Source organism: Lygodium microphyllum, chromosome 12, assembly GCF_053477565.2.
Source record: "Lygodium microphyllum isolate KBCC chromosome 12, Lygodium_microphyllum_v1.1.10, whole genome shotgun sequence".
NCBI classification, from domain to species: Eukaryota; Viridiplantae; Streptophyta; class Polypodiopsida; order Schizaeales; family Lygodiaceae; genus Lygodium; species Lygodium microphyllum.
The window spans coordinates 122,591,004-122,617,410 of NC_141146.1; the positions used below are offsets into that span (position 1 = coordinate 122,591,004).

Sequence of the window (26,407 nt, forward strand, 5' to 3'; positions counted from 1 at the left end):
TAATGCCTCAAGAAAGCACGTGGGCAACACGCCATGAGCAATAGGCTCTACATCTCTCAATGGCTTTGCCTAAGGTGACTCCCTATGGTGTAACTACGAGTCAATCTAGGGTACGCTCTAAAGTACTAGATGTAGCTGCAACTCAAAAAGTCAATGAGAGAAAGAGAGAGAATCTAGAGAGGCTGAGAGAGGAGGGTTGTGTGTCATATGAGAGAGAGAGAGAGAGTTTAGAGATTATGGTGGGGTGCCACACGGGCAAGCTATAGAGCAAGCAAAAGTGAAGGTCAAGACAAAGACTCTTGACCCCTATGAAATGGCCACAAAGCGCCTTGCTAAGAATGACATGTTCTCAACATCACTCCCTAGCTACACTCACAAATGGGAACTTGGAAGGGAACAAGAAATTAAAAAATCAATAAATTTGAGATTTTCTCATAATTTTGCAATCCAAAGGTAAAAAGCTTACAAACCCTAGTTACCTTGCAAATCAACGGTTACAAAGATAAATGGCAAGGTCAATCCTTTTGTGGAAAATACAAAGATCAATGCATACCTCACTATAATATTGCACACACTTTTCACTTGGTGAAACTAATGGTCATTAGCTCATTAACATTATCAAGAAGAATAGACCTCATGTAAAATAAGGTCAAAAGCACTAGTAAGGTGCGTCCATATGAGAACTATCTATGTCACTTACACTGTGAGCGCTTGATGCAACAAGTGTGTCTTGTACACACTTCTATGCACACCTTGCACACACGCACACAAGCACATAGAGCAAAAATTTGCTGCAATCACTGCCTTGTACACCCACACGCATACATCCGCTCATGTGAAGATAAATATCAAGGGTTTGCAGAGAAAACACAAGAGTACAAACACACAATGAGCTCATACAATACTATAAAAAGAACAAAAGAAGAACCGATGAATGAACGAATGCTTAATGAATGAATAATAAAAGGAATGTGACATGGATAAAGGATGCTCAAGGAGCAAAGAGAGTCTGACAATCACTGTCTCTTATGGGAGCGGACGAAAGTAGACTATTGGGGAGTGAATGTGTAGCACTCTCCAAACAAGCTAGACACACACTATCACCAAATACTTTCATCAATAATGTCATGCAAATGCCCTTGGGAGCATATTATTCCAACCTCAAGTAGATGAGGTAACATAGCAACATAATAATTAGATGCATCGGAATCACCATTGAGACACTTTATCAATTTGAAGCACTAATTGGCACAAACCCTCACCTGTTAACTTTCCAATTGGGCAAAAGCTTTTAAGTGTCTATATCTATTGTTTGTCTTGTTGGACACATTATTGTGGTACTTTTCATACCATAGTCTTTCAACCCTTTGAAGACACTAATGAACCCCTTGGCTGATAGAATCATCTTTAAATAGTTCAAACAAAGATTGGCAAGCCCAACTTAATGCATATAAACTACTTCACCAATATCGCACCTTTTTCTTTTGTTATTCTTATGAACCTCAAGTCTTATGCAGTGTAGCTAGGAGTTTCAAAAACAAGCGGTTCCATATACACGAAATGGTTCCATAGGACTTTAAAAACAGCAAGAAACAAGTTTTCTACAATTATAATACATCAGTGAAATTTAAGTGTGAGAAACATGCCAATAAAGCATGGTTACTCATGTACAACTTCCATGAGAACTTAGAAAACACACTGAACTTGACTTAAGAAGATTGATGTCTAAATCAAATTCTAGAAACATTGGGCAATAATTGAAGGGATGAGTGCACAATGGAAGTACGAATCAGGAATGGAGCAGCAATGTTAGAGTACACAAAATAAAATGTACTTATATGTTAGGGTACAAATAAGGGTATGTTCACACCTGTATAACTTTACTCAGAGACAAAGGGACTTTACACCCATTAACTTCCCACTTAAAGGCCCAAAGTGATACCTTTAAACTAACCAACTCCCACTAATCGAATGCAATGCTCATGTTGAGCCTTTGTAAGACTCTTAGTAAGAACATCTGCAAAGTTATCTTCGGTTTTGATCTTAGTCAATGTGACAAGACCATCATCTGAGACCTATCAAATAAAGTGGTACTGAACATCTATGTGTTTGGCACATGCATAGAACATAGCATTCTTAGCCAAACATACTGCACTCTAGTTATCACAACCAAGCACTAGAGTACGTGAAGAAAGACCAAAATCCTTGACCATATGGCTAAGCCAAATAGCTTCTTTAGAAGCTTCTGTGGCTGAAGTATATTCAACTTCTATAGTACTCAGTGCCATAATTTTCTGCAACCTTGAACACCAAGAGCTCCTAGTGTCAAAATCTCCTAATATGTCCAAATCACAAAATCCCTACAACTCTAGTGTACCCTTTCCATAGCATATACACTTCTCTTGTGTACCTTTTAAGTATCTGAAAATACATTTCACTGCTATCCAATGTGGCTTGCTAAGGTTAGACATAAATCTGCTAGCAACTCCTAGTGCATGAGCAATGTCACAGGCAAGTTGCAATCATTGCATACATCAAAGATGCACAAGCCGATGCATAAGGTATGCCCTTCATAGCACTAGCAACTGCATCATCCTTGGGGCAATCAACTTTGTTAAGCTTTGTATGTGGCAATAAAGGCACACCAAGAAGCTTAGCATCAATCATATTAAACCTGTCAAGTACTTTGCTAATGTACTTGTCTTGTGCAAGAAACAATAAGTGTTGCCCTCTTATCTCTTTTAATGCACATGCCTAGAATGTGTTCAACTGGCTTAAACCTGTCAAGTACTTTGCTAATGTACTTGTCTTGTGCAAGAAACAATAAGTGCTGCCCTCTATCTCTTTTAATGCACATGCCTAGAATGTGTTCAACTGACCTCAAATCTTTCATAGAGAAGGCTGAACTTAGCTATCTTTTAAGGGCATTCAAAGTACTCTTATACTTTCCTACAATCAGCATGTCATCCACACATAAGACAAGCACAATAAGACTTCCATCATCAGCCTTTTTAGTGTATAAGTAGTGATTTACATGACTGCATTTAAATTCATGGTTGAGCATGAAGGTATCAAACTTTTTGTACCATTGTCTAGGGGCTTGTTTCAGCCCACATAAGCTGCATTTCAGCTTACAAACTAAATGCTCTTTCCCTAGAATGTCAAAGCCTTCTAGTTGTTTCATGCACATCTCTTCATCCAAATCACCATGAAGAAAAGCAGTCTTCACATCCATCTGATCCAACTCTAAATCCAAGGACGCAATGAGAGCAAACAAAACATTGAGTGCAGTCATCTTCACCACTAGTGAAAAGACCTCCTGGAAGTCTATATCTTCCTTTTGTGTATAGCTCTTAGCAACCAACCGTGCCTTGTACTTGGGCTTCCCATCAATACATTTCACTTTGTAAACCCATTTTTTAGGGGTAGCTTTCCTATCCTTGGGGAAAGGTACAAGCTCCCAAGTGTTATTTGCATATAGAGACTTCATCTCTTCCTGCATAGCAAGCTCCCACTTTCTCTTCTTTTCACATGACTATGCCTCTCTAAATGTCAAAGGCTCACTCTCATCAATCAACAAAATGCAATCCAAAGATGGCTGAAACCTCTGTGGCTGCCTTCCGGCACGTGTAGACCTTCTTACCCAATGATCTGTATTGTCAAGTAGTGGATCTACATCCTCAGGTACGTGCACATTACTACCAGGTTGCTGATTTTCAGCATTTTCTTGCTGCTGTAACTTGTTTTCAGCATGTTCTTCTTGTTGTTTTATTCCATCCTGTGTATCTATTTGTTATCCATTATCTTTTGATTATAGCACAATTGGTTACTGATCATTTTCAAGATCAAAAGGAACAGAATCTTCAGCTAATGGCTGTTGAATGGCTAGCTATTCATACTGATATTTGACCTTCTTTTTGTCAAGGTCACCTTGTGTAGCATCATGCATATCCCAACAACTTTGCCTCACTAAATACTATGTCTCACCTACATACAATCTTCCTACCCTAAGGAAGCCAAACTCTATAACCCATCTCTCCCTCATCTCCACATCCCATGAAGATGCCCTTAATGGATTTCATATCTAGTTTGGTCCTCTGTTCTATAAGTACATGCACAAAGGCATCACAACCAAAGACACGCAAATGGTCATACGAAACCTCTTCAGGAATGCCATTTTCCAAGGCATCACAACCAAAGACACACAAATGGCCAAACCAAACCTCTTCAGAAATACCATTTTCCAATGCATGATTTGGAGAGCGATTGCATACATGAACTGCAGTTTTAAGAGCCTCTCCCTAAAACTGCTACAAGAGATATAGCTGTGGACAGCATGCATCTGGCTCTCTCACAAAGTGTGCGATTATATCTTTCAACCACGCCATTCGATGCAGAATTATAAGGAGTTGTCAACTCCCTTTTAATGCCATACATCTCACAAAACTTTTTGAACTCATTAGAAACATGCTCACCCCCATTATCCGTTCTTATAGCTTTTAGCTTAAGTCCTTCCTGTGTGGTAACAAAAGCATGAAACCTTTTAAATGTATCCAGTATTTTCTTTTTGATCTTTAATACATATACCCATGACTTTCTACTAAAACCATCAATAATAGTAACAAAGTACCGTGCACCCCCATATGAAATAACAAGCATAGTGGACACATCAGAGTGTACTAAATCAAGAGCATTGGACTTCTTAACAACACCACAGTAACGAGGAGACTTCACATGTTTTCCATATATGCAATCATTACAAAATTCGAGACCAAAGCCTTTTATATTGAATCTCCCTAAAGAGGAGAGAATTGAAGACTCTTTTGGCTCATATGGCCACATCTATTGTACCAAGTTCCATCTATGGAGTAAACTTTAGCCACAGCCAAGAACTTCCCAGGTAATGCTTCACAATGCAAATAGTACAAAATCCCCTTTTTGTTGCCTTTAACAATTAGCATAGAGCCCTTGTGGACCTTCCAAGATCCACTACCAAAGTTAGTATAATACCCTCTTGCATCAAGTTGTCCAACTGACAATAGACTTTTCTTTATGCAAGGTACATATCTGACATCCTGTAAAATCAACTCTTGGCTGTTTTCAAGAACCAAGTGAATGGTACCTACAACCTCTATCTCACACATGCATAGTTATTACCCAAGTAAACCTTGCCTAGAGAACCTGTAGTGTATTCAAAAAATGACTCCAAGGATAAAGTAACATGAAAAGAGGTACCGTTGTCCACTGTCCATGATTGGAACAGTCCATGAGCTGAAAGTAAGGCATCAATTACTTCCTTTTTGGTGAGATGTGCATCTCACTTGTTGCTGCCATAGTGTCTATATTGCATGAGGTTGCAACAAGTATCTCTCCATTGTCAGAGAGCTCTTCAATGAGCACACTAGATGCAACATTTACCTTTGCAACTTATTTTAAGGGAGAGCTGTCATCATCTTTCTTGTCATCCTTCTTTTTATTTCCCTGTTGTTTCTTTCTTTCTTGCTCTTTCTTTTAGTACTCACACTCCGGCTTTTTATGACCTTTACATCCACAATGATGGCAAGTAACATCTTGTTGTTTACCCTTGCTTTTACTTCTACTTTTGCCTTTATTTGCTACATTATCCCTCTTCTTTAACCTACCTCTAAGATGATAGGTTGAACCACTGCTTTCTCCACTGGAGTTTCTTTTGATCTCATTGAGCATAGAGACTCTAACACCATCAAAGGATAAAGCAGTGTTGTTGCTAAGTGAAACAACCAAAGCCTCCGTCATCAACAAGAAAATAGCTTTCAGTTTATCATTGAAGGGCTACAGACCAGAGTCCTGCAGCTAGTTCAAAATCCCTGTGAAAGCACTCAAGTCTCAAATATTCAAATGCTAGCTTAGACTCATCCAACTCCATATTCACAAGTTTGCACATGAGACACACTTGATTTACTTGGGTTGTATTTTCATAAGTATCCATTAACTTTTTCCATACAACATAAGTTGTATGAAGACACTTAATGTCTGTAAGTACATCATCAGATACAACCATTTTAATGTATGCAATGGCCTTCTTGTTGAGTCTTGCTCAATCCTCATCTGCCATAGTTGCAGGCTTAGTTTCCTAGAAAGCATCATCATTGTCTTTAAAAAACAAAATGCCTTGCATCCTGTCCTTCCATAGATCAAAGCCAATGCCATCAAACCTCTTGATTTTAAGAAGGGATTTGGTATCACTACTACTAGAAGCATTAGTGGCCATTTGTCAGAAAAGTGCGAAGTACCAATGGTGTAATTTATGACAACAAATAACAGGCTGAATACTAAACTAATTTCAGCCCAAATTTTCAGGAAATAAGAGCAAGATTTAGTGTCACTATATTACAAATAATGCCCAAATATAAGTACAGCAGTAGAGGGAATGACTTTCAGTAATATAACTGAAATTTCAGCATAGATGACATGCATACATCACTGCCAAGTGACTCCCACTTCAGCAATGTCACCCAAAATACATCTGCAACAATCTCAGATCTGCAAATGATCAATAAGACTACTGAACCATGAATATTTAGCAATACATCAACTCAATAGGAGCTGCTTGACATGGATACAGCATACATATTTGTCCAAATCAACTTTTGATACACAAAAATACCCAAGAATTCCTGGCAATTTCTCCAAAATCTCACAAGCGGGAGATAAAAGACTCAAATTACACTACTTACATCACCAAGATTGCTTCAGCAATGTCCCCAAAATGCATTACACACATCAATTTTGCCAAAATCTACAAATTTTAGGAAAAGCCCCAAAATTTCACTAACCAATCTGCCCCAATTGCATTAATATGTGGTCCCGAGAGCCTAAAATGAGCACAACTTAGCAAAATTTCACAAAATTTTGCAACAGCCCCAATTTCTCAGGTCCAAATGTGCACCAATGTCAATAAATTTAGCTCAGCTGAGAAAAATTTCATTGATACATGAAAAGCCCCAAATTTTTCAGAGCCAATGTGCACTATGTTTGCAATTTCTGGATCAAATATCACTGTTATGCATGAACAGCATCAAATCTGGGAAAAGTCCCAAATTTCAGCCATGAAATTTCTGAAAAAACTTGACTGTGCTTCCACACGTGAACTAGAGCTTGTGTAGATGTGCCAAGTCACCCAAAAATGTTGAAAGGACTGTTGACTGGCTGTCAGGAGCTGTCGCCTAGTCTACAATGGTCAAAACTGACAGCCACTAGTTGTCATGAACTATCACCTCCAACTTGGGAACTGTCATCTGCACATAGCTGGTCAAAACAAACTGAAAAGACTGTCGCCTGCACAGATTAGGGTTTCTGACATGTCGCCTGTCTGTCCAACACACACAGTGCCTGAAGCTGACGTTTCTTCACGCAGATAAGTTGAATCTGACGCGCACAAACTTCAAGAACTGTGCACACCTTAGCCACAGCTCTAATACCAATTTGAAGGGATGAGTGGGCAATGGGAGTGCAAGCTAGGAGTGGAGCAGTAGTGTTGAGTGTGAGAGAGAGTGAATCCCAAGATGAGTGTACCAGATTGTTACAGTACACAAAGAATAAAATGCATTTATATGTTAGGGACAAATAAGGGTGTGTTCACACCCGTATAACTTTACATGGAGACGAAGGGTCTTGACGAAGGGACTTTACACCCAACAATAATCTGTAAGGTTTGTCAATCATAAAAATACCATATCTATCAATCATGACTAATGAACAAATCATAGTGATCAAGCCAGCTGCCATTATCCATTAAACATTTAAATGACAGGTCACTACTTATAAATGCAAAATGTGCACAGCCCTTCAAACAAGCTATAACAAATAAGAGTTCCAAAGTAATAGTGCAAATGTTTTTGAAAAAATGTTTAAATAGGTCAATAAAACACGTATTTCATGGGTATGAACTGTTTCCTGCCTGTATGAAACATATTTCTATGCATAACTAGTCTCATAGATCTTATGGCCTGCTATACCAAGAACTTAAGTTCAAACGTTAATAATAATCGTGTCATGCTTAACTTGCCTTAGATCACTGTACATGGCTCTACCATTTGCCACAATAATAGTATCATGAGCCATTGATTCATTCACTTGTAGCAGCTTGTTAGAGAAGACTCTCTTAACTGTAATTTAGGCCTTAATTACCAAAGTTGATCTTCAGGGCAATACCCTCTATCCTAATCTTTCTTTCAGTACCTAAGAAATTCATTGGTTCCTCAAGGATCTTGGGTGTGCTTCTTTGAACTTTCAACTTCGCAATTTTTAACTGCATTTAGATTCTCTGACAACTTTCTAACCTTTCAATACTCATCTACCTTGCTCCAGCTTACATCCAACCATAGTGTCTATGTAGCCCATCTTACTCTTTTCATTCTGCTCACCTAGTTTCCTTGTGTTGAGTCCCACTACTGAAAATCCTCATGAAATAGCTCTCCCCCCTCTACCTCTCGAGATAGCTACATCCTCCAACTATAAAAGGAAAACCCCTTCTAGACAGTGCTGACCCTTGGATGCAAAACTCGCTCTGTCCATATCCCATAGGCAAGGAGTATCCACAGAAACAAAACAAAAATTGGTAAGGAATATCGTGTGTAAGAAAGATTTATTAGTGTGGTTGTTTAGTAATCCAGATGATTGTCAAGTTACAAATAGAAAGCCTGACAAACATCGTTTATTATGGCTTGGACTTTCACCCCAAGCCTCCGTTAAAAGTTTCGTGATCAAATAAAAATCTCATATTTCACCCCAAGCCTTGCATCACAGTTGACTTTTGCTGAAACAGCTGGTTTTCAGAGTGGTTCATTTTTGCCTATACGAGCTGCAATTTCCATCTGCAACCCCCCAGCCCCCAACCTCCTGGGAGCACGGTGGCCCACCCTGAAGAGTTTGTTTTCAGCAGCTGTATTTCAACAACCCCAGGTTTTGGAGCCATCAAGCATGCTTTTCAGCCTGAAACAGCTGCATTTCAGCGCAAAAGCTCTCCCAAACACTTGCACGTTCAATCTTCAGATCTGCATTTTGCAGTTCATCATTCGGACTTGGCTCTAAAAGTACAAGATGGCTACTAAAGAAAGGACCTCTTGCTCCCTCCCTCCCCAGTGATAAAATCATGAACTTTTGCATCTTTTCACCAATCAGAGCAGTTAAAGCACATGGACATATCACATGATCAGCAAGGTGGTTCAAGCAATTTCCCCCAGACTATAGATTGCAACTTCAAGCTCATGCCTTGGAACTATAGGACAACATTAAAAACGATTTGGACACATCTGAAGAGAATGTAAAATCCTTCAACCCATCCATCGCTCAGCATCCTCAGGCCTCCCAGAAGGTTAGTTAGGTCTCAAAAGAGAGCAGTCCAGATAATTTGAACCCACGATCTGGTTAGTCAAGTCTGACAGGACACCACAAAGTAGTTCCCAAAGGAGGCCACAAAGCAAGTTTCAGAGGAGGCCAGAGGGCAAACCTTAAAGGAGCCCACTTAACAGAATTCTCAAGGACTCTTTTCCTACAGGGGCAGTTTCTAACAGGCAGTGTCAGCTTCTTGAACAGTAGGAAACACAGGAATAGTGCAATCATCCTTCACTTAAATCAAAACTTAAAACATTAAAATTATATACAAAACGTTGTACACCTAATAAGCATGCAATGACTAAGGTAACAAGTCAAGAATTATTGACCTTCCATTTGGGTCTGTTTTCAGCCTCCGATGTAACTTCCTCAAGAAATGTAAGCAAGGCACTCAACATCACCTCAAAGAGATCCACATGAGAGTGACCAAGAGCTAGAGTAGCAACATACTGCAAAACAGAGAGATGATCCCAAAAATAAACCAGTAAATAGTGACAAATGTAGCAATAAAATCCTCTTGAGAAATTACATTTTCTTTGCATATAAGTGATTGCGTTGATGGACAAAAAAACCACTATATACACTAGCAAAATAAGTACAATCTACTCCATCTTTTGTACAGCAAGACAAAATGTAGCCAATCAATGATTCCATTGGGTCTAATGGAGACCTTCATATCTGCCCACTCCTTGAGCTAATATTTGGAGAAAAAATACCCCCATGGGTGTTACGGTTTGTAATGTGTCTTATCTCTAAGGAAATGAAAAATCCATGAGCAACAAATTACAACTTTCAGGTATTGATAAAAACTATCTATCAGTCCATGTGTGTTACGGATAAAGAATAACTTGGCAAGGGTCGTGTAACTAGAAAGATCTAGACAATGACGACAAAGAACAAAGCACTAAGGTAAGAAGGGTGCATTCCCCTCATCTCTCAGGTTTCTATTAAGATGTGAGGCAGCTACCTTAGGGCTTAGCAACATTCTCAACACCAAAATACAAAGTACAACAAAAGATTTCAAGCACCCAAATCTTTCAAATTAATTTTAAATTCAGTCGTGAAGACACAGCAATCTTTAATCAAATTCTAGAGAATAACCACAGCAGATAATCTTCACAAAAGGGCTGAGACAAGTCCAAAATGGCTTCACTCGGCTGCCATGAAGCTATTGATGAAGAAATCCTTTGAGCAACAGAACCCTAGATCTGCGTGCATGATGAAAACAAAGCTAGACTAGCTTGCAGTGAAACCTTGTTATGATGTCATCCATGGCCGGTCACGCTCTTGATAGCTTTACCTTGTGGACAAGACGACTACAGACAGCTGGTTCTAGCTGAGGTGATGGATGTTTTGGATCCCTGTTCTTTGATGCCCTTCAGAAGTAACACAAGCCCCTTTGTCTTGCTTTCCAGCTTGTGAGCTGGCCTTAAAGCTTTTCAGAATTTTCAAATTTTTGTGGAACTTTTAGGTTTGATTTGGCACTTTTTGTGCACAATTTGCATTCCCCAAAAGCAAGGATCAAATGATGGCAGATTCAAAATTCAATTGCATATCTGGGGTATCAACCAAGTTGCTTCTATGAAGAACAAAACCTAAAACACTTGCAGATGTTGAAAATTTTGTTGTCAATCTGAAAAAAGGCTTAAGATGATACTTAGCAATGGAGCAACAGAGTCCAAATCCAAGTTCATACATCATCCACAATTAAGTCTTCTCTTTGTCACCAACAGAACCTCTAACCTTCTATGAGGAAAAAAATTTCAGGCAATATCCATTTCTGAAAGACAACTCATTGGAAAGGGTCGAACATCTTCATAATATGAATAAGCATGCAGCGTTTACTATGCAATAAAACAACTGATTTCTTTACACAACAAGAGTAGAAAGAGGGAAAATCAGCCTCTCTCCATCGTTGATACAATATATTGATATGGCTTGCTTCTTTTTCTTGAAATGGAAGAAGAGCTCAGGAAGGAGGGGCTGAAATGAATTTAGAGGTTTGTTGTCCTGTAAAAACAACAAAAGACAAGGGAATGTGGAAGTATTCAATGATGGGAATGGAGGATGATGATGTGGATGAATGGGGCCAACTTATGGCTATCTTCAATGGTTATACAAGAGTCTACAACCAAGAAAATTGATATAGAATGAAAAAAAAAAGAGCTCTTTTATAGGAGAAAGGGGAGAGCTAGTGCATTAAGGGAAAGTGGAGTAACACGAGAAGCATCCAACCACATCATGAGGTATCACAAATAGTGGGCCACTTGGAAGCTTGTGTGAAAGTGTCTTGCCATTTGTCTCTTCTCTATAACCTTCCTTTTCGGCTCAATTTTGGCTGTTGATCTACACATCGCAAGATGAGAGGATGCCCCTATAGGTGAGTCAATGTGTAAGTGGGAAAAATAATGGGGCACTTAGAACAAAATATAGGGAGCCCAAAATGAAGCTAGACACTATCCCAACAAGAACTTCTCTTCATCCTTTCCATACATAAAGACAGCTTGCATGCTTCTCACCTAATCAATGCCCAGCAATTGAACTTTGAGGAGAATTGGAAAGCCACATAGAAGACCGTGTCTAAGAGATTGGCAAGTATAATAAAGAGGGGAGATGCTTCAGCTGTGGAGGACAAGGAATTCTGTCTTTGAAATGTCCCAAAAAGGGGGCCTTTGGGAGACAAGATAATCACAAAGGACCAGCAATAGAGGAGGTTCCAAGCCAAAGGCTTGTACAGTGACTGATGTCAATAATCCAAGCAATGACGCTACCAGTAGAAGCTCGTGGAAGTCTAAAACAAACTAAAAAATCAACCTACTGTAGTTCTGATTAATTCTTGATTCACACACAATGTCATTTCCCAAGACATAGCTAATGTCATTCTTGAAACAAGGCCAAGCAATGTGTATGGTAAAAGATACGTGTTAAAACAAAGCATGCAAGAGACAAGGAGATCAACAAACCAAAAGTAGTAGGAGAGTAATAACAGCCTTACAACTTGGCCCTCTGAAGTTGATCTTAGCAAAGGAAAGATCATATTAAACATGTCTTTAGCAGCTTGAGATCCCCCATCCTCACTCTCCTCAGGTGGGCATGAACATGCAAACATGGAGTACATGTGCCATTGTTCAAGCTTCCCTTCAAAGTCCTGCATTTGCATACTTTTCCCTCCATATTCAATGGGTGTCATGTTTGTGAGGCGTTGCACTATCTCCAACCTGCAAAATCCATAGAAGATTTTATGATACTTGATAGATACCAATGTTCAACTCAGTATCCTCCAGAAAACCATCCGAGTCTGCAAGAGCAGCAACCAACAAAAATGAAAATATACAGCCCACCAACATCATATAGTAGTGTAACAATGTTTTAGAGAGTTTTTCCAGACTTGTCAATTGATGGCTGGGAATTGAGCATTCCTTTCAAGGTTCTTAACTTTTGCTTCTAAACCCTGATTTATCAACTGATAAAAAGCACAAAAGCAGATTGGCATAAAGATCAGATTACCTTGCTGCTTCTACTGCATCTGGACACAGAATTGCTGCATGTTTAACGAGTTCACTTAGACAGCGAGCCCATCTACTTTTGTCAGGACTTTCCAAAATAGACTGAAGAGTTACATCTGGCGGAACTGCATCCCATTCTCTTCTCAGATCAAACCACCGTCCTGGATCCCAATAACATCTTTGCACTATGTCTTCCTGCCAGCACAAGACATGCCACAATATGAAAATAAATGAAATGTTTGTTAAAGTGCTCAAGTTAACTAGAAGCATATCATTCTTCAAGCCCCAGTTATTTATTCTCCCAGTTACTTTATTATAAGGATTTCATAAGTGGGCTCAACCATGCGAAGTCAAAACCTGCAAGCCTTAATTTAGTATGCTTCAGCTAGACTGAGTGATGTCTTCACTTCAATTTTCCGTCAACTGGTCTTAATCAAGATGTAGCCATTATTGGCTAACAATATCCTCTTAATTTGGTGCTGCAGCCAAGACCTACAACTCTGATGAATGTGGTTATAAGCTGGTGAAAGTGATACTGGCTTTGTGAAAAAGTAAACCTGATTATGGTCTAGGACACCCTAAGTGAGTAAAATCTGATAGTTTGATCTTAAAGATTAAGCACCTAACTTAACAAACTCACAAAGGCCAACATAATACAATTTCAATAAGGGTATAACCAGCCTTTGATTAATACTCTGCACATATTTTATTAGTGTTTTGACTTTATTATGCCATATACAAGACCTCAACGTAAGTCTTAAGGTTCCATAACCTTTGTGTTCGTTTTGCATATATATAATAGTAATGGGGAGGACAATAATTTTATTCAGCACAAGGTATTTCTGCATTAAGCCAAGGTAATGTGTAACAAAAAACAACATGGCATCAGCATTTGAATACTCACACCAGCTTCCTCAAAGACATCTATCACAAAGGTTTGCTGAAGTTCTTCAAAATCTGATTTTCTCTTTGAAAACCGCCTTATGTCATTTTGCAATGCACGAACACAATGCAAAAGCTCAAAGGCAGTATGCCGAGTTGGAACATCGACAGAGCAAAGGAAAATAAGGCCAATCGCATCCATCCCATGAGGAGAAAACTTGTACGCATCTCCACTTGGACGAAAATGTGAAGACCGATAACCAAGCTCTCCACTTCCCCTTGTTCGCTTCACATTCTTGTTCTCTATGTATAAACTTTCCTCTGCCAAACAAGCTCGCCAAGCATGTAACAGCTGAACTAAACGACCAAGGGAAGTGTGAACCAGAAGTGGATATTCATCTGGTAACTGTAAAATGAAGTTTGCCATGCCCTTCATAACTGCAGGACGACTGTGTGGGAGATCTCGAACAGTCCTGAAAAGCACTTGTGCTGCTTCCTCACGAACACCAGGTTCTGAACTGATTCCATAGGCAGGGAGTATATCTGCCATTTTGTCATTGCGCCAGATATCTGGCATAAGGCTGGGTACACATTTCAAAGCCCATCGGAAAACCAACCAGCCTTGGGTCTTCTCTTTTGCCATTAATTCTACCCGCCATCACACATGCAAAACCAAAAATCGGATTCACAATAATGGAGAAAAAAAAATGTTAGTTTTTTATGGATTCAAAATTCGTGGTAACTTTACAGTTCTGCATGTTTGCGTATGCATGAAATTCAGAATACCAATCACCAATACAACATAACCACTTCCAAATATAGCAGTGTTCAAGTTGTTGACCTCCTACTTTTTAAATACCCAGATTCCAGAACCAGGTAAAAAGAACATGAAGCAATCTGACATGAGAATGGTGCATGCTGCGGACCATACCAGAGGTAACCTTTTGGTTGGTGAGACGGGCAGCTCCATATGTGCTGTGGCATGTCCTTATGATTTGATCTAGGGCTGCTCTAACCTTTGGTATATATTGACTGATGTCATGAGAACCATCCGATGAAGTACCTTGAGCAGTCGATGGATACCGCAAAGAGGCTGAAGTTCCTGAGCCAGAAGATGACCATGGAGACAATGGTGAGCCTCGAAGAGAAGAATTAGCAGAATAATGGGCATCATCAGATCTGAAAGTGTCTGAACCAGTGCGGTGATGCGAAGGTGAAGACACGACTGCTAGCAAGGCCCTGAGACCGATTACTTTTGCTTCACTAGGATTGTCATTGCGCAATAGCTCCAGTACCATGTGGTTCATGGCAAAGTCAAGATTACTTTCAGCTATGGTTAGGCAAAACTCCACCACCTTATCATGCTGTGCATCTTGAGTCAACAATCCTTTCTTTAGGAGCACCAATAATTGAGAAGTAACACTATGCAAATAATCCCAAACACGATTCCTTGGCTGAGTCTCTGCATATACATTGAGATAAAACCGCACGACACGATGCAAACAGTCTAAAGCCATTGATCTCAAACTCTTTTCCTGAACACAACATGTAATTAAGAAGTCAACTATCAGATCACTCTTCTGCAAGAAACTGCAAATGAACATTGCGTCCAACCAAGTTGTTGCACTAAAAACATGCATCACTTGAAGCTCAACCAACAAGGTTGGTCTGATTGAGAAAGGCATGCTAATTTGAATGCATTCATTAAAGAGAAATAGAAAACAGATGCATTGCAGCCTCACAAGACATTTAAAAATAAGAAGAGTATTGAGATAAAATCTCACTGTTAGACAGGCTGTCAGCAATCATCCAAATATGATTTGGAGCTATAAAAAGAGATCAGCATTGAACAAAACAGTAAAACTCATTATTTTTATATAAGCAAAGGGATTGAATGCATCTATTCAGTTACTACTGCACAAATTTCGAGCAAAAAAGTTCCTGTAAACATATGCTATTCGGGGACACAATGTATACATAGTATGCTAGACCAAAATATGGATGCCTGGAAATGGAAAGGCACAAGGATGTTAAAATATCAGAGATGGAGCAGATGCACAAATTCACAATAAAATTGTTGACTTACTCTCAAGAGTTTGTAGAGATGCTCCCTGTGAGATCCAAAATTGTTGTTGAAGGACTGAGGATCACCTAAACATAACAGAAGAGTAACCAATGGATATCCCACCTGCCACAACAAGGTAATATTTAAAGGCAAAAATCACTAGCAGTGATCAACACAGCCATAGCAAAAGTTGACCACATCCAGGAATCACAACCACCAAAGACCCTTACTATTATATGTTTGCTTTGTTTATCCATCCAATGCATGAGCTGACCACGGAAACGTAGTACAGCATCATACCATAAGCTTAGTGCTGCATCTACACCTGATGGTGGCCACTGACCTTTCCCTCCATCAGCCACTGGTGCCAATATGCTAAAAAGCATATTGCAAACAGCATGCTGCAATTCTGTCTTCTTTTTGGCAGGGGTGCGTGTGAGAGGGTTTGCTTTTGCTACAAAAGATGTAGATGCATTCAACCCACCAACTGTATTGACCTGATACATTCCAAACAACAATCCCCATAAAGCCATCATCAGATTCTACACCAAAACTGCCATAAGAATGTTAAAACAAACAATACACAATCCCACAAAATCCAAACATGAAGTATCACATTCCCCTTCCAAATCTTTTATAAGTCTAATATTTTGCAAATCAATGCATTGTTCTCACACAATTAAGATGCATATAGTGCATCATCATACTCATACAATTCAGTAAGAAAATATAAAACTTTAAAATTACACTGTAACTTCCTGATAGAATTTTTAAACACTTTAGCAACTTCAAAACCAAGGAAAACCTTTACATTGAATTGAACTTAATTCTTGCAAACCTTGTTTGTCAATGGGAAACAATCCAGACCAAAGAATTGATCATCAGTAATATCCAACTTCCAAGTACACCCCAGATCAGGTCATCCTATCCAACATTGGGTCACAATTGATCTGTGCTACCAGATGCTCATGATTGCAACTCTAAAGAATGGATCCACAAGTACCTAGACTCTAGAAGGATCCCCAAATTTATAGATCAGGACACTGGGCTAATCAGTCACAAATAGAGAGCCTGTTTAAGCACCTTTAAAAGTATCAAATTGGGTAGATGGCTAAGCTAATTTGCATGATTCTGTCAACTGTACATAGGTGGAAATAAAATGGGATCACTGACCTCCCTGATTTAGAGGGGTGACTCTTACAACCCTGCCTGATAGGGATTGTAATCACAAGCCAACCTGCAATCCCCTAATGAAAGTGTATGTGGGTTTGAGATGAAAAGATGGTCAAGCTTGAGTAAATGTTAAGCTCCCCAAAAAGAATCAAGAAAGTAATGTTTTTAAAAGGACGATCATGAATGTCATATCTGACATATGCCTTTCTCTAGGACTGGACTATTGCTAATCCTTTTGCCCACACCAGCATGCCAGTGCCCTTTGCTCACAGAGGACAGTTAACACCATAAGTAAAGGTATATCTTGATGAACATACATCCAACTAATTCTCCAGAAAAGTTTAAGTAATGAATTTATAGAAGGCTCACCCCTAATTTCAAATAGCGCATTCCACTGATGATGTTAAGAGTTTCACTCCTGGCAACATTTCCATCAATGAGACGGGCATTCAGCTCATTAAAAAAGCGCTCCGTTACTGAACTGAACCTGAAAACAACAGGTCAGCAGTCGGAAGCATAGCCAGGCCACAACTATCTTTGTCACCAAGAAGATGTTCTCAAAAAAGTGAGATTCTAAAGGATATATGATTAAATAAAAAGTTGCCACACAGACAGTAACACACCCTTCCTTTGAGTCGGAATCAAAATGCTAGTAATGCAAAGCTTGCCTTGGTTTGATGGCCAATACACTCTACCTTATCCTTGATAAAGCTCCCAGAAGTCGAGCAACAAGATCAAGTAGTAGTCCTCGCAGATCAACCAATGATGGATATTCTGTCTGACTAACAACCCTGAAACAATACCACTCAAATCAGAGTATGATAATCTGAATACAATGTAATTAATGGAACGTATTGTGTTTTTAATAAGGCACAGTATGTATATTTCAAAAAAGATCATCACCCACCTATCAGCATTGATGAGCCAGTCAAATATAAAATTCTCCAACCCTTTCCAAGAGTTCTCTATGAGACAACCAAGATGTGAACCACATAATTACTCAGGTGAAACAAAATTTGGGTACCCCATAGAAAAACAAGGGGTAAGAACATATATTCAAAGAAATCACCATAGAAATAAAATTGAGAGCTGTACCTGTAAGACCTTCTTGTGGGCAACATTCCACAAAGCGTATGCACGCAGAGCAAAAAATGCACTCAACTGCCAACTAAGGAGCAGACAAGTGTGTTAATATCACAAGTCCTGAAAAAAAGCATATGACTTCAAGGGAGAAAAAGAACGGTGAGCAATATGCCTGTCCATAAAACACTTTTAAAGCACTCATGAGATGGAAGATTTGGCATACTTTTCTTTGGAAGGTCGAGGCATCATTTGCGCCCTTCGGAGATTCACTGAAACAAACAAAAATTTGTGCACATTTATTTGCAAGAAACCAAATTCAAGGTTTAGGCCTGTATACAAGTTGAGGATTTAGGCCCTAATTTGTAACCCTGCATTGATACTATACAAATATAGAGCCTACCTCAAAATATGTGTCTATTGGTACCTCAAAGGAATCAATCCAAAATCATAAGTGTGGAGTGAAAGCATATGCTAACGTCCCTTCAAAATGGTAGCAACCAATGGGACAACAATATCAAATAAATTCTGGAAAACATGTTGATCATGATGCTCTCAAGATCCTTTCACAAACTGTACAAACATGAAACCGTTCGATGGTAGATGTTGATAAGCTCTAATTGTAGCATTAGAAGCTTCTGGAAAAGATGGATAGATTTTACCCTCAGAATGCATTCTAACCTGAGGAAAATTGTGCCTTGATCTTTGTTCCCTTCAACTGTAGTTTCACAGAAGCTGATCATAGATGTTACACATATTGCAAATGTAGCAGACACTGAAATGCAGTTCGGAGACTATGAGGAAGAGGAGAGATGCTTTTCAAAAAACATGGGATTCTGGCACATTTTTCCTCTTCCAGACCCACCTGGTTTGGCATTATAGACCTCCCAACTGGCTATTCAGTCAAGCTTTGTAATAGACCTCTCCTTGTCATATAATTCTTGATATGGAAGTCCCTTACAAGGCTGCTTTGTACTTGGTTTTTTGCCCTGGAACACTTTGTTCTAAGGTGTAATAATAGAACTTTACTTTTCTCTGACAAAAAACAAAACAAAAACAAAAACCAAAGAACCCCCACCAAAAATAAAATTAAATTAATAAAAATCTCAATGCCCACATCGTCTTTGAATTGAGGAACTCCTGAGCCCTTGGGTGCATACTCCGTCTTAGCAAGTTCTCTTTCCTGCGTTCTCTCTTTGTCTCCTCTCTCCATGTTCACTTTCCTCTTTCTGTTGCACACTCTCACACGGTATCCAAGCCATGCGTGGGAGCCGAAGATCTCAAAGAGGAGTGTGTTGTCTGCGACAAAACTTGTTGGGTGCCTTCTATACATGCTACAATCTTGCATTCAGAGTCGAACAAGGCAAGCGGCCTGTTTACAGGTGGATAGCATCTTTTCTTTGCTGTGTTTCAAACTGGCTGGTCTTTTCTAACCAGGGCGACTTCTTTTTAATGCTCAGCGGCCTCTTTTTTTGGCCAGCACCAGGGCAGATTTGCATTTATTGCAAATACACCATTTCCGGGCACTCCTGGTACATTATCAACCCCTGGATTGGCTGTGATTACAAACTGAAGACATCTTTTCCTCTGCATTTACTGCTCCCTTTCTCTACCCGGTATTATGTGATGCCTTTGGCATTGGATACTCCCCATCTACCTTGCTTTGGTCAATTTTCTTTTGTCACGTGACCCAACGGACCCCAATTATCCTAAGGACACCTCTTATTGGTTGCCTTTATTCCAGTGGCAGCATTTCTTTTGTTTTCTTGCAAGTACTTTATTGAAGGACACCTATGGCCAACTTGTATGCTATGGGGGATCGTGTGGTTCAGGATCATTCAAACCGACCACCATCTTATTACTCTTTCCCACTATATTCTTCTGAGGCTTCTAGTCCCTAGTTGGCATTGATGGCATCTTCTAAGCAGATGCCAATCCTACCCTCTCTCTCCACACCCGACAAGCTAGATTGGATGAACTACCCTCTATGGTCTTGCCGCATGGAGTGTCTCCTCGACGATTGTGACCTTTGGGATTTTGTTACAGTCCCTATACCTATACCCCAACCTACCATGGATCCTCACGATGGTGTGACCACAAATTCGGAAACATTATGGGATTGGTTGAATGCCACAGTCCGCACTTCTCTCCTTTTGAATTGTTTAGATTTCGTGCTCGTGCATGTGACATATCCGCACTGTTGTAGAGATCTAGAGGAGATTGGCATCTCTCTTCCGGATCGAGACATTTGGGCATTGCTTATCACTTGTGTGGTAATCTCCAGCCTGTGAGCCTCAATCTAAGTCAAACAAGGACATTAGGAGCTCTAACATTGTCTTTGTCTATCATTTTATGTGTTTAAGACACTTTAGGTGGAGGACACATTAGTGCATTTTTAATGCACTTTTGGCTATTTTTTTACGGTTTGACTACATTTAGGGTTTCCCTCTTTTTTGCCTATATATAGGCAACCTGCCCTCCCACTTTCATTATCCATTATCTACCATTGATCCTTTGTGATCACCCAACCCTCCTCATTCTCTCATCCCCCTGCTACCATCTAGCGCCCACACCGACCCATAGAGCTGCGTGTTGGGGCTGACTGTTGCAGCCTTGTACATTCAGTCATTGCAATCACATTGTTCCTTCTCTCTCCTGCATTCTCTCTTTGTCTCCTTCTCTCCATGTTCACTTTTTTCTTTCCGTTGCACACTCTCACAAGCTCATGGTGGCATACACGCATGCCCTGTGTTTCCCTTTGGCACAAATTACCCTGAATATTGCCTATTAGCAAGTCTTTCCAAGCTATACCAGACCTCCAAATCTTTTACCCTACTTGGCATGCATTCAGGATCAAGCTTCTTGCAAGCTCCAAAATAGTCACATCATGAGCTTTATGGATTTTCACTTTGGAGCTCCTAAATGGTCACCTGTAGATCACAGTACAGTGCTTGTATGGAGCACTATTAGAAGCTCCTTTGGTCATGTGCTGTCAATTCTACCAGTGACTCAATCAGCTGCACATGTCCCTGAGAAGACAATTTGTGATGAAGAAATCAATTTCAAATCTCCCCTTAGCTTGCACACATGACCTCTGGTATTTTGACTTCCCACAATTCCCCCCACTGCTTGCATCAACGTGCTTTTACAACAGGAAGTTTCAAGGTTCATAACTAGATGTTACTTTCTCATGATCTAGTCATCACTTCCTCATCACAACCAGAAGTTACAATTTCTTTGAGCAGCAGTTTATATGGAGCTTAGCTCACACAGTTTTTGTTCATGTGGCATGCAGGCATGCCCTGTGTTTCCCTTTGGCACCCATCTTTGCAAGCTATACCATACCTCCAAATCTTTTATTCTACTTGGCATCCATTCGGGATCAAGTTTCATATGCATGCACTTTGGAGCTCCAAAATAATCACATGTAGTCTTGTCATGAGCTTTATGTATATTCACTTTGGACCTCCTAAATAGTCATATATATTGGTGGCTCACATGTCACTTGGACCAATTTCATCATGAAGATAAGGTTAGCCATGTATATCAATTACCTCATGTACAGTAAGGTCTTATTAGTTTAAACAATCTTGTCCATGGTTCATTGATGCTATTCTATGTCATACAAGCTTCAGATTTGAAAAAGCATTTTCGTTGGATATAGTCTGGTTTTTCATGAAACAGTTTATCTGTATTTCTTGCTGTAATAATTTATTTTGTCTATAAACTGTTCCATATCTATGTTCGTGAGGTGCATTAGAGCAGCCCAGTAGTAGTTTTTATTTCCTACTTGAGACCTATCAACTTATTAATGATTTTAATGGTCGGTATCTTGGGTGCTCATCTAGTATTCTGCAGCATTTCCCCTTTTAAGAAGTCCTACCATCAACAAACTTCATACTTGATCCAGGTGCAGTTCGATATAATGATCCATATCTAAGCCCTTCCCTATCATTAGCTGGTTAGTGCTTGGCAGGCAGGTGTAAAACAGCTCTTCCAGTAAGCCAGATACATTCCTAATGAGACCTTGAAGTACATTAACTTTTCATTGGTTTGTAGAAGTTCCAAAGTGTTTCATATATCACCTTTCCCTCCATTTTGAGAGTGCTTCAAGTAAAGGTACAGGAGTATAATGGGCTGCCATGGCAAGGGAATCAAGAACTTGTTCATAATCTGGATCTGATGCTCGAAGATATTGCCCATCCTGAAAGAAGTATTCAAAGCTCAGTTCATACTCAACGAAGATTAAAGTTTCATCTTGTGCAACTGCATTCTCATGTTTCCAATATGATTATAACAAAGCATTGCTTACAAGCCATTTTACATTCAACATCAAATTGGTGCTTTGTACATTACAGTAGCATTAACCATTTCCTGCCTTCAACTTAAAATAGAAAGATAAGAAACACCACAGCTTTTACAATCGGAAAATAAGCTCGCTAGCATGAAGAATATGATCATTCCTCTTAATCAGTAGAAGATATGCTAACTAGCATGAGACAATGTAACCTAGCATGGAATATATTCTAACTAGCATGAAAAATGTGGGAGCACAGTATTCATGTTCATTAGCAAGACAGATGTAAGCAATGTAAGCTAGCTAGTATTAAATGTAGCCAACTAATATGACATACATGTTGGGATAAAGGCCCATTTAACCTCCGTATATAGCACACACACACTATTCAGTTGTACATGTGAATGCACCCTTAATATGCTCTAAGTGTAAATACGTTTTATTCTTGTGTACCAACACATTGTTGGTACACTCAAATCTAATCATACTTTCACTCTCCCTCTCTGAGTCTCTCTAGCCATCACTCTCACTCCTCGAACTGCTGCACCCAGCTGAGCTCCAACAACTGGTATCAGAGCACAAAGTGCATGCTTCCCGAGATCTGACGGAATCAGCTGACGGAGCTGATGATCAGCAGATAGCTGGAGTTCCTGGCGACCAGCGTGTTGGGCAACAGGCGATAGGCGACCTGCAGTCTAAGCGTGCAAGCGACTCAGCGGGGCAATGGCAAGCAAACAGTCCAGGCGGCAATCGGGGGACCAAGCGGCAGGCGCACACGTGGCAACGGGCAATGACGAGTCGCCAAGGCAAGTCATGTGACGACCGGGCACCAGCGGAACCAACGCGTGGCTAACAAGCCAGCGGATGGCGAGCAACCAGTGTGCACGCGACGACCAGGCGGCAAGCGCACATGGGGAACCAACAACGGGTCAACCGACCCCCCACCCCCCCATCATTCCGCCAATTTTTTTTTAATCAAAACTTTATTTTCTTTTCAAATCTCTTTGGAAACTTCTCTTAACGGGGGTTCGTGCGGTGGAGACACAATCCTCAGATCTGTGCGAATCTGGCCCAAAAATTTAGGGCTTTTCCTAGATTTGACCTCGTCTATGCCTGGCAGTGATATTCAGGTCAAACATTGCAAACATTGTGTGTGGTGACCTCAATTAAATTGGGGATTTTGCCAAATTTGTTAAAATTTTGCTCTTTGAGTAAAATTTCTTGACATTGGATTCCGAAAAATTGGGGCTTTTCATGTATTGGTAAAATTTTGCTCAGTTGGGTCAGATTGGCTAACATTTATGCACTTTTGGACCTGAAATTTTGGGGTTTTGTGCAGAATTTGGTAAATTTCTGCATTTTTGCCCGTGTGATGGCTGGTTCATGTACAAACAGCAAAGATTTATTACTGTTTGAGGAAGAACAGCAGTGTGTTTGCTGGTTCATCTTGTGCATTTACAGTCCACGGAATTTACACTTGTGTTCGTGATAAAATGGCTGCAAATTCTTCCAGTTCAAACATCAAGAGTTTGATGGAAATCAAACGGTTTGATGGTTATGGCTTTGACCTTTGGAAAGACCGTATGCAGGGCATATTGTTCCTAAAGGATTGTGAGGATGCTTTGTAGGAAGATAAATCCGCACAAATGTCTAATGCAGATTAGGCTAGAGTAAACAAAAAAGCTATGGCTTACATTAAGATGGGTCGTCACTGACAGACATTAAGGGTTTGGATACAGGTTATGCAATATGGGAGAAGCTGAAAACTACCTATGAGATCACCACACCTATTGATCATGTGCATTTAATACACAAATTGGTGAATATGCGACTGGATGAGTCAAAGCCTGCAGCTGAGCACTTGAGTGCATTTATAGGCATTTTAAATCAGCTCAAGGATGCAAATTTGGACTTTGATGATAAGTTGAGGGCAATCTTTTTCATCATGACACTACCTAATTCTTGGGAGACCTTGGTGGTTTCTCTCAACAATAACCCCAATCTCTCATATGATGGGGTGAGGGGTTCAATATTGAATGAAGAAATTAGACGTATGTCTAGTGGAGAAGGCAACAACTCAGCTTATAATGTAAGAGGCAAGGCTGAAAAGAAAAATGCAAATGCAAAACAAAGAAACAAGAGCAAGAGCAAAGGAAAGGAAAAGAGTGACATTACTTGCTATCACTGTGGTCAAAAGGGCCACAAGAAACCTGATTGCAAGTATTACAAGAAGGAACAAGAGAGAAAGAAGAATGCAGGAGAGAAAAAGAAGAAAAAGAATAAGACAAATGCATCTGAGACAGCCAAAGGCAAGGAAAAGGAAAATGTGGCCTCTAGTGTGGTCATAGAGGAGCTTTCGGATACAAGGCTGATGTATTATGTACAGTTGATTATGATGCCCTTGTATGTCACATGCAGGATATGTAGATTACCAAGGCTGATGTGATTGATGCACTTTTGTCAGTTAATGATGGTGTCACTCAGACTTGGATTGTAGACTCCGGTGCCTCTTTCCATGTAACTCCTTGCTTGGAGTGTTTTGCTATTTTCAATGCAGGCACTTATGGAAAGGTGTATCTTGGAAATAACCATGCTTGCAGCATTGATGGGATTGGCATTATACACTTGTCTTTAGACAATGGGCAAGAGCTTGTGTTGAAAGATGTTAAATAAGTATCTGGCATTAAAAAGAGTTTACTATCTATTGGTCAGCTTGACTTGCATGGTTACACTACACTTTTTAGTGGTGGATTGTGGAAAGTGAAAAAGGGTTCTATTTGATTGCAAAAGGAACCAAGAAGGCACTTTGTATTGTTTGCACTATAAAGCTTTGAATGGCAAGTTTCTTGCAGTTGCTGAAATTTGCAGTCACTTGGAGTTATGGCATAAGAGATTAGGCCATATGAGCCAGAAAGGACTTGATGTCCTTACCTCTTTGAAGAGGGATGATGGAAAAGACTCTAAACTTGAGTTTTGTAATGAGTGTCAATAGGGAAAGCAAATTAAAATTTTCATTTTATTCTGGTGTCTCTCGTAAGTCAAATGTCTTGGACTTTGTGCATTCTCATGTATGTAGTATGCCATGAAATCGTTGGGTGGTGCTGTATATTTTGTCTCCTTTATTGATGATTGTTCCAAAAAGATTTGGGTATACCTGTTGAAAAATAAAAGTGAAGTGTTTGTAATCTCTAAAACTTTTCATACATTTGTGACCACTCTGACAGGTAGAAAGCTGAAATGCTTGAGAATTGATAATGGGGGTGAGTTCACATCTACTAAATTCAAGTCCTTTTATGACTTGCATGGTATTAAGGGGGAGCTTACAGCTCCTTACAGCCCTTCTTCAAATGGAGTGGCTAAAAGATATAATAGGACTTTATGTGAAAGAGAACGGTGCATGTTGTCCACTGCTAATCTCCCTCATGAATTTTGGGGAGAGGCACTCAAAACTGCGGTTCACATTTGCAACCGCTCTCCAAACATGTCCTTAAATAATGGCATCCCTGAGGAGGTTTGGTCTAGCAAATCAGCCTCATATGACCATTTATGCATATTTGGTTGTGATGCTTTTGTGCATGTTAGAGATGAGCTTAGGAACAAACTTGACCCAAAATCCACCAAAGGCATTTTCATGGGCTATGGTGATGAGGGTGAATTTGGCTACAGAGTGTGGTTACCTCAACCCAAGAAAATTATTCGCAGCCATAATGTTATGTTCAATGAGGTGAAATTACTGAAAGGTACTTTAGCCTCTAATGAAGGTATAAAAAAGATCAAATTTCAGAATTTGCAGCCACCTATTACTTCAAAAAATGAGCCTCATGGCGATGTACCACAGGCTGAAACTGATGATCAGCCAGTTATTTTTGAGCCAGATGATGATGGACAGCAAATAGGAGCACAAGGAGGTCATGGACGGCAAAATAGACTTGCTGATTATGAAATTGCAGGTGCTGGTAATGAAAATGAAGGTGCTGTAAATGCTGAAAATAACATACCTCCAGATGTAAACCCAATTCCTGAAAATGT

At 39.8% G+C, this 26,407-nt stretch overlaps 1 protein-coding gene across 2 annotated transcripts in view; it reads right to left on the minus strand.

Annotated features, from left to right (window-relative positions):
* Positions 1 to 26,407, minus strand: part of LOC148028216 (ARM repeat superfamily protein) — a 94,115-nt gene that overhangs the window by 29,304 nt on the left and 38,404 nt on the right. Inside the window, exons 2-14 of one of the 2 annotated variants that reach the window (XM_087689993.1) lie at positions 22,167 to 22,285; positions 18,308 to 18,353; positions 18,097 to 18,169; positions 17,909 to 17,966; positions 17,697 to 17,792; positions 17,371 to 17,482; positions 16,059 to 16,325; positions 15,850 to 15,951; positions 14,695 to 15,298; positions 13,786 to 14,411; positions 12,883 to 13,076; positions 12,371 to 12,593; positions 9,705 to 9,824 (exon numbers count right to left, since the gene is read on the minus strand). In XM_087689993.1, the coding sequence (XP_087546119.1) occupies positions 9,705 to 9,824; positions 12,371 to 12,593; positions 12,883 to 13,076; positions 13,786 to 14,411; positions 14,695 to 15,298; positions 15,850 to 15,951; positions 16,059 to 16,325; positions 17,371 to 17,482; positions 17,697 to 17,792; positions 17,909 to 17,966; positions 18,097 to 18,169; positions 18,308 to 18,353; positions 22,167 to 22,285 (2,640 nt within the window). Of the gene's footprint in view, positions 1 to 9,704; positions 9,825 to 12,370; positions 12,594 to 12,882; positions 13,077 to 13,785; positions 14,412 to 14,694; positions 15,299 to 15,849; positions 15,952 to 16,058; positions 16,326 to 17,370; positions 17,489 to 17,696; positions 17,793 to 17,908; positions 17,967 to 18,096; positions 18,170 to 18,307; positions 18,354 to 22,166; positions 22,286 to 26,407 lie in introns of both variants that reach the window. The other variant, XM_087689992.1, reaches the window with a different exon arrangement.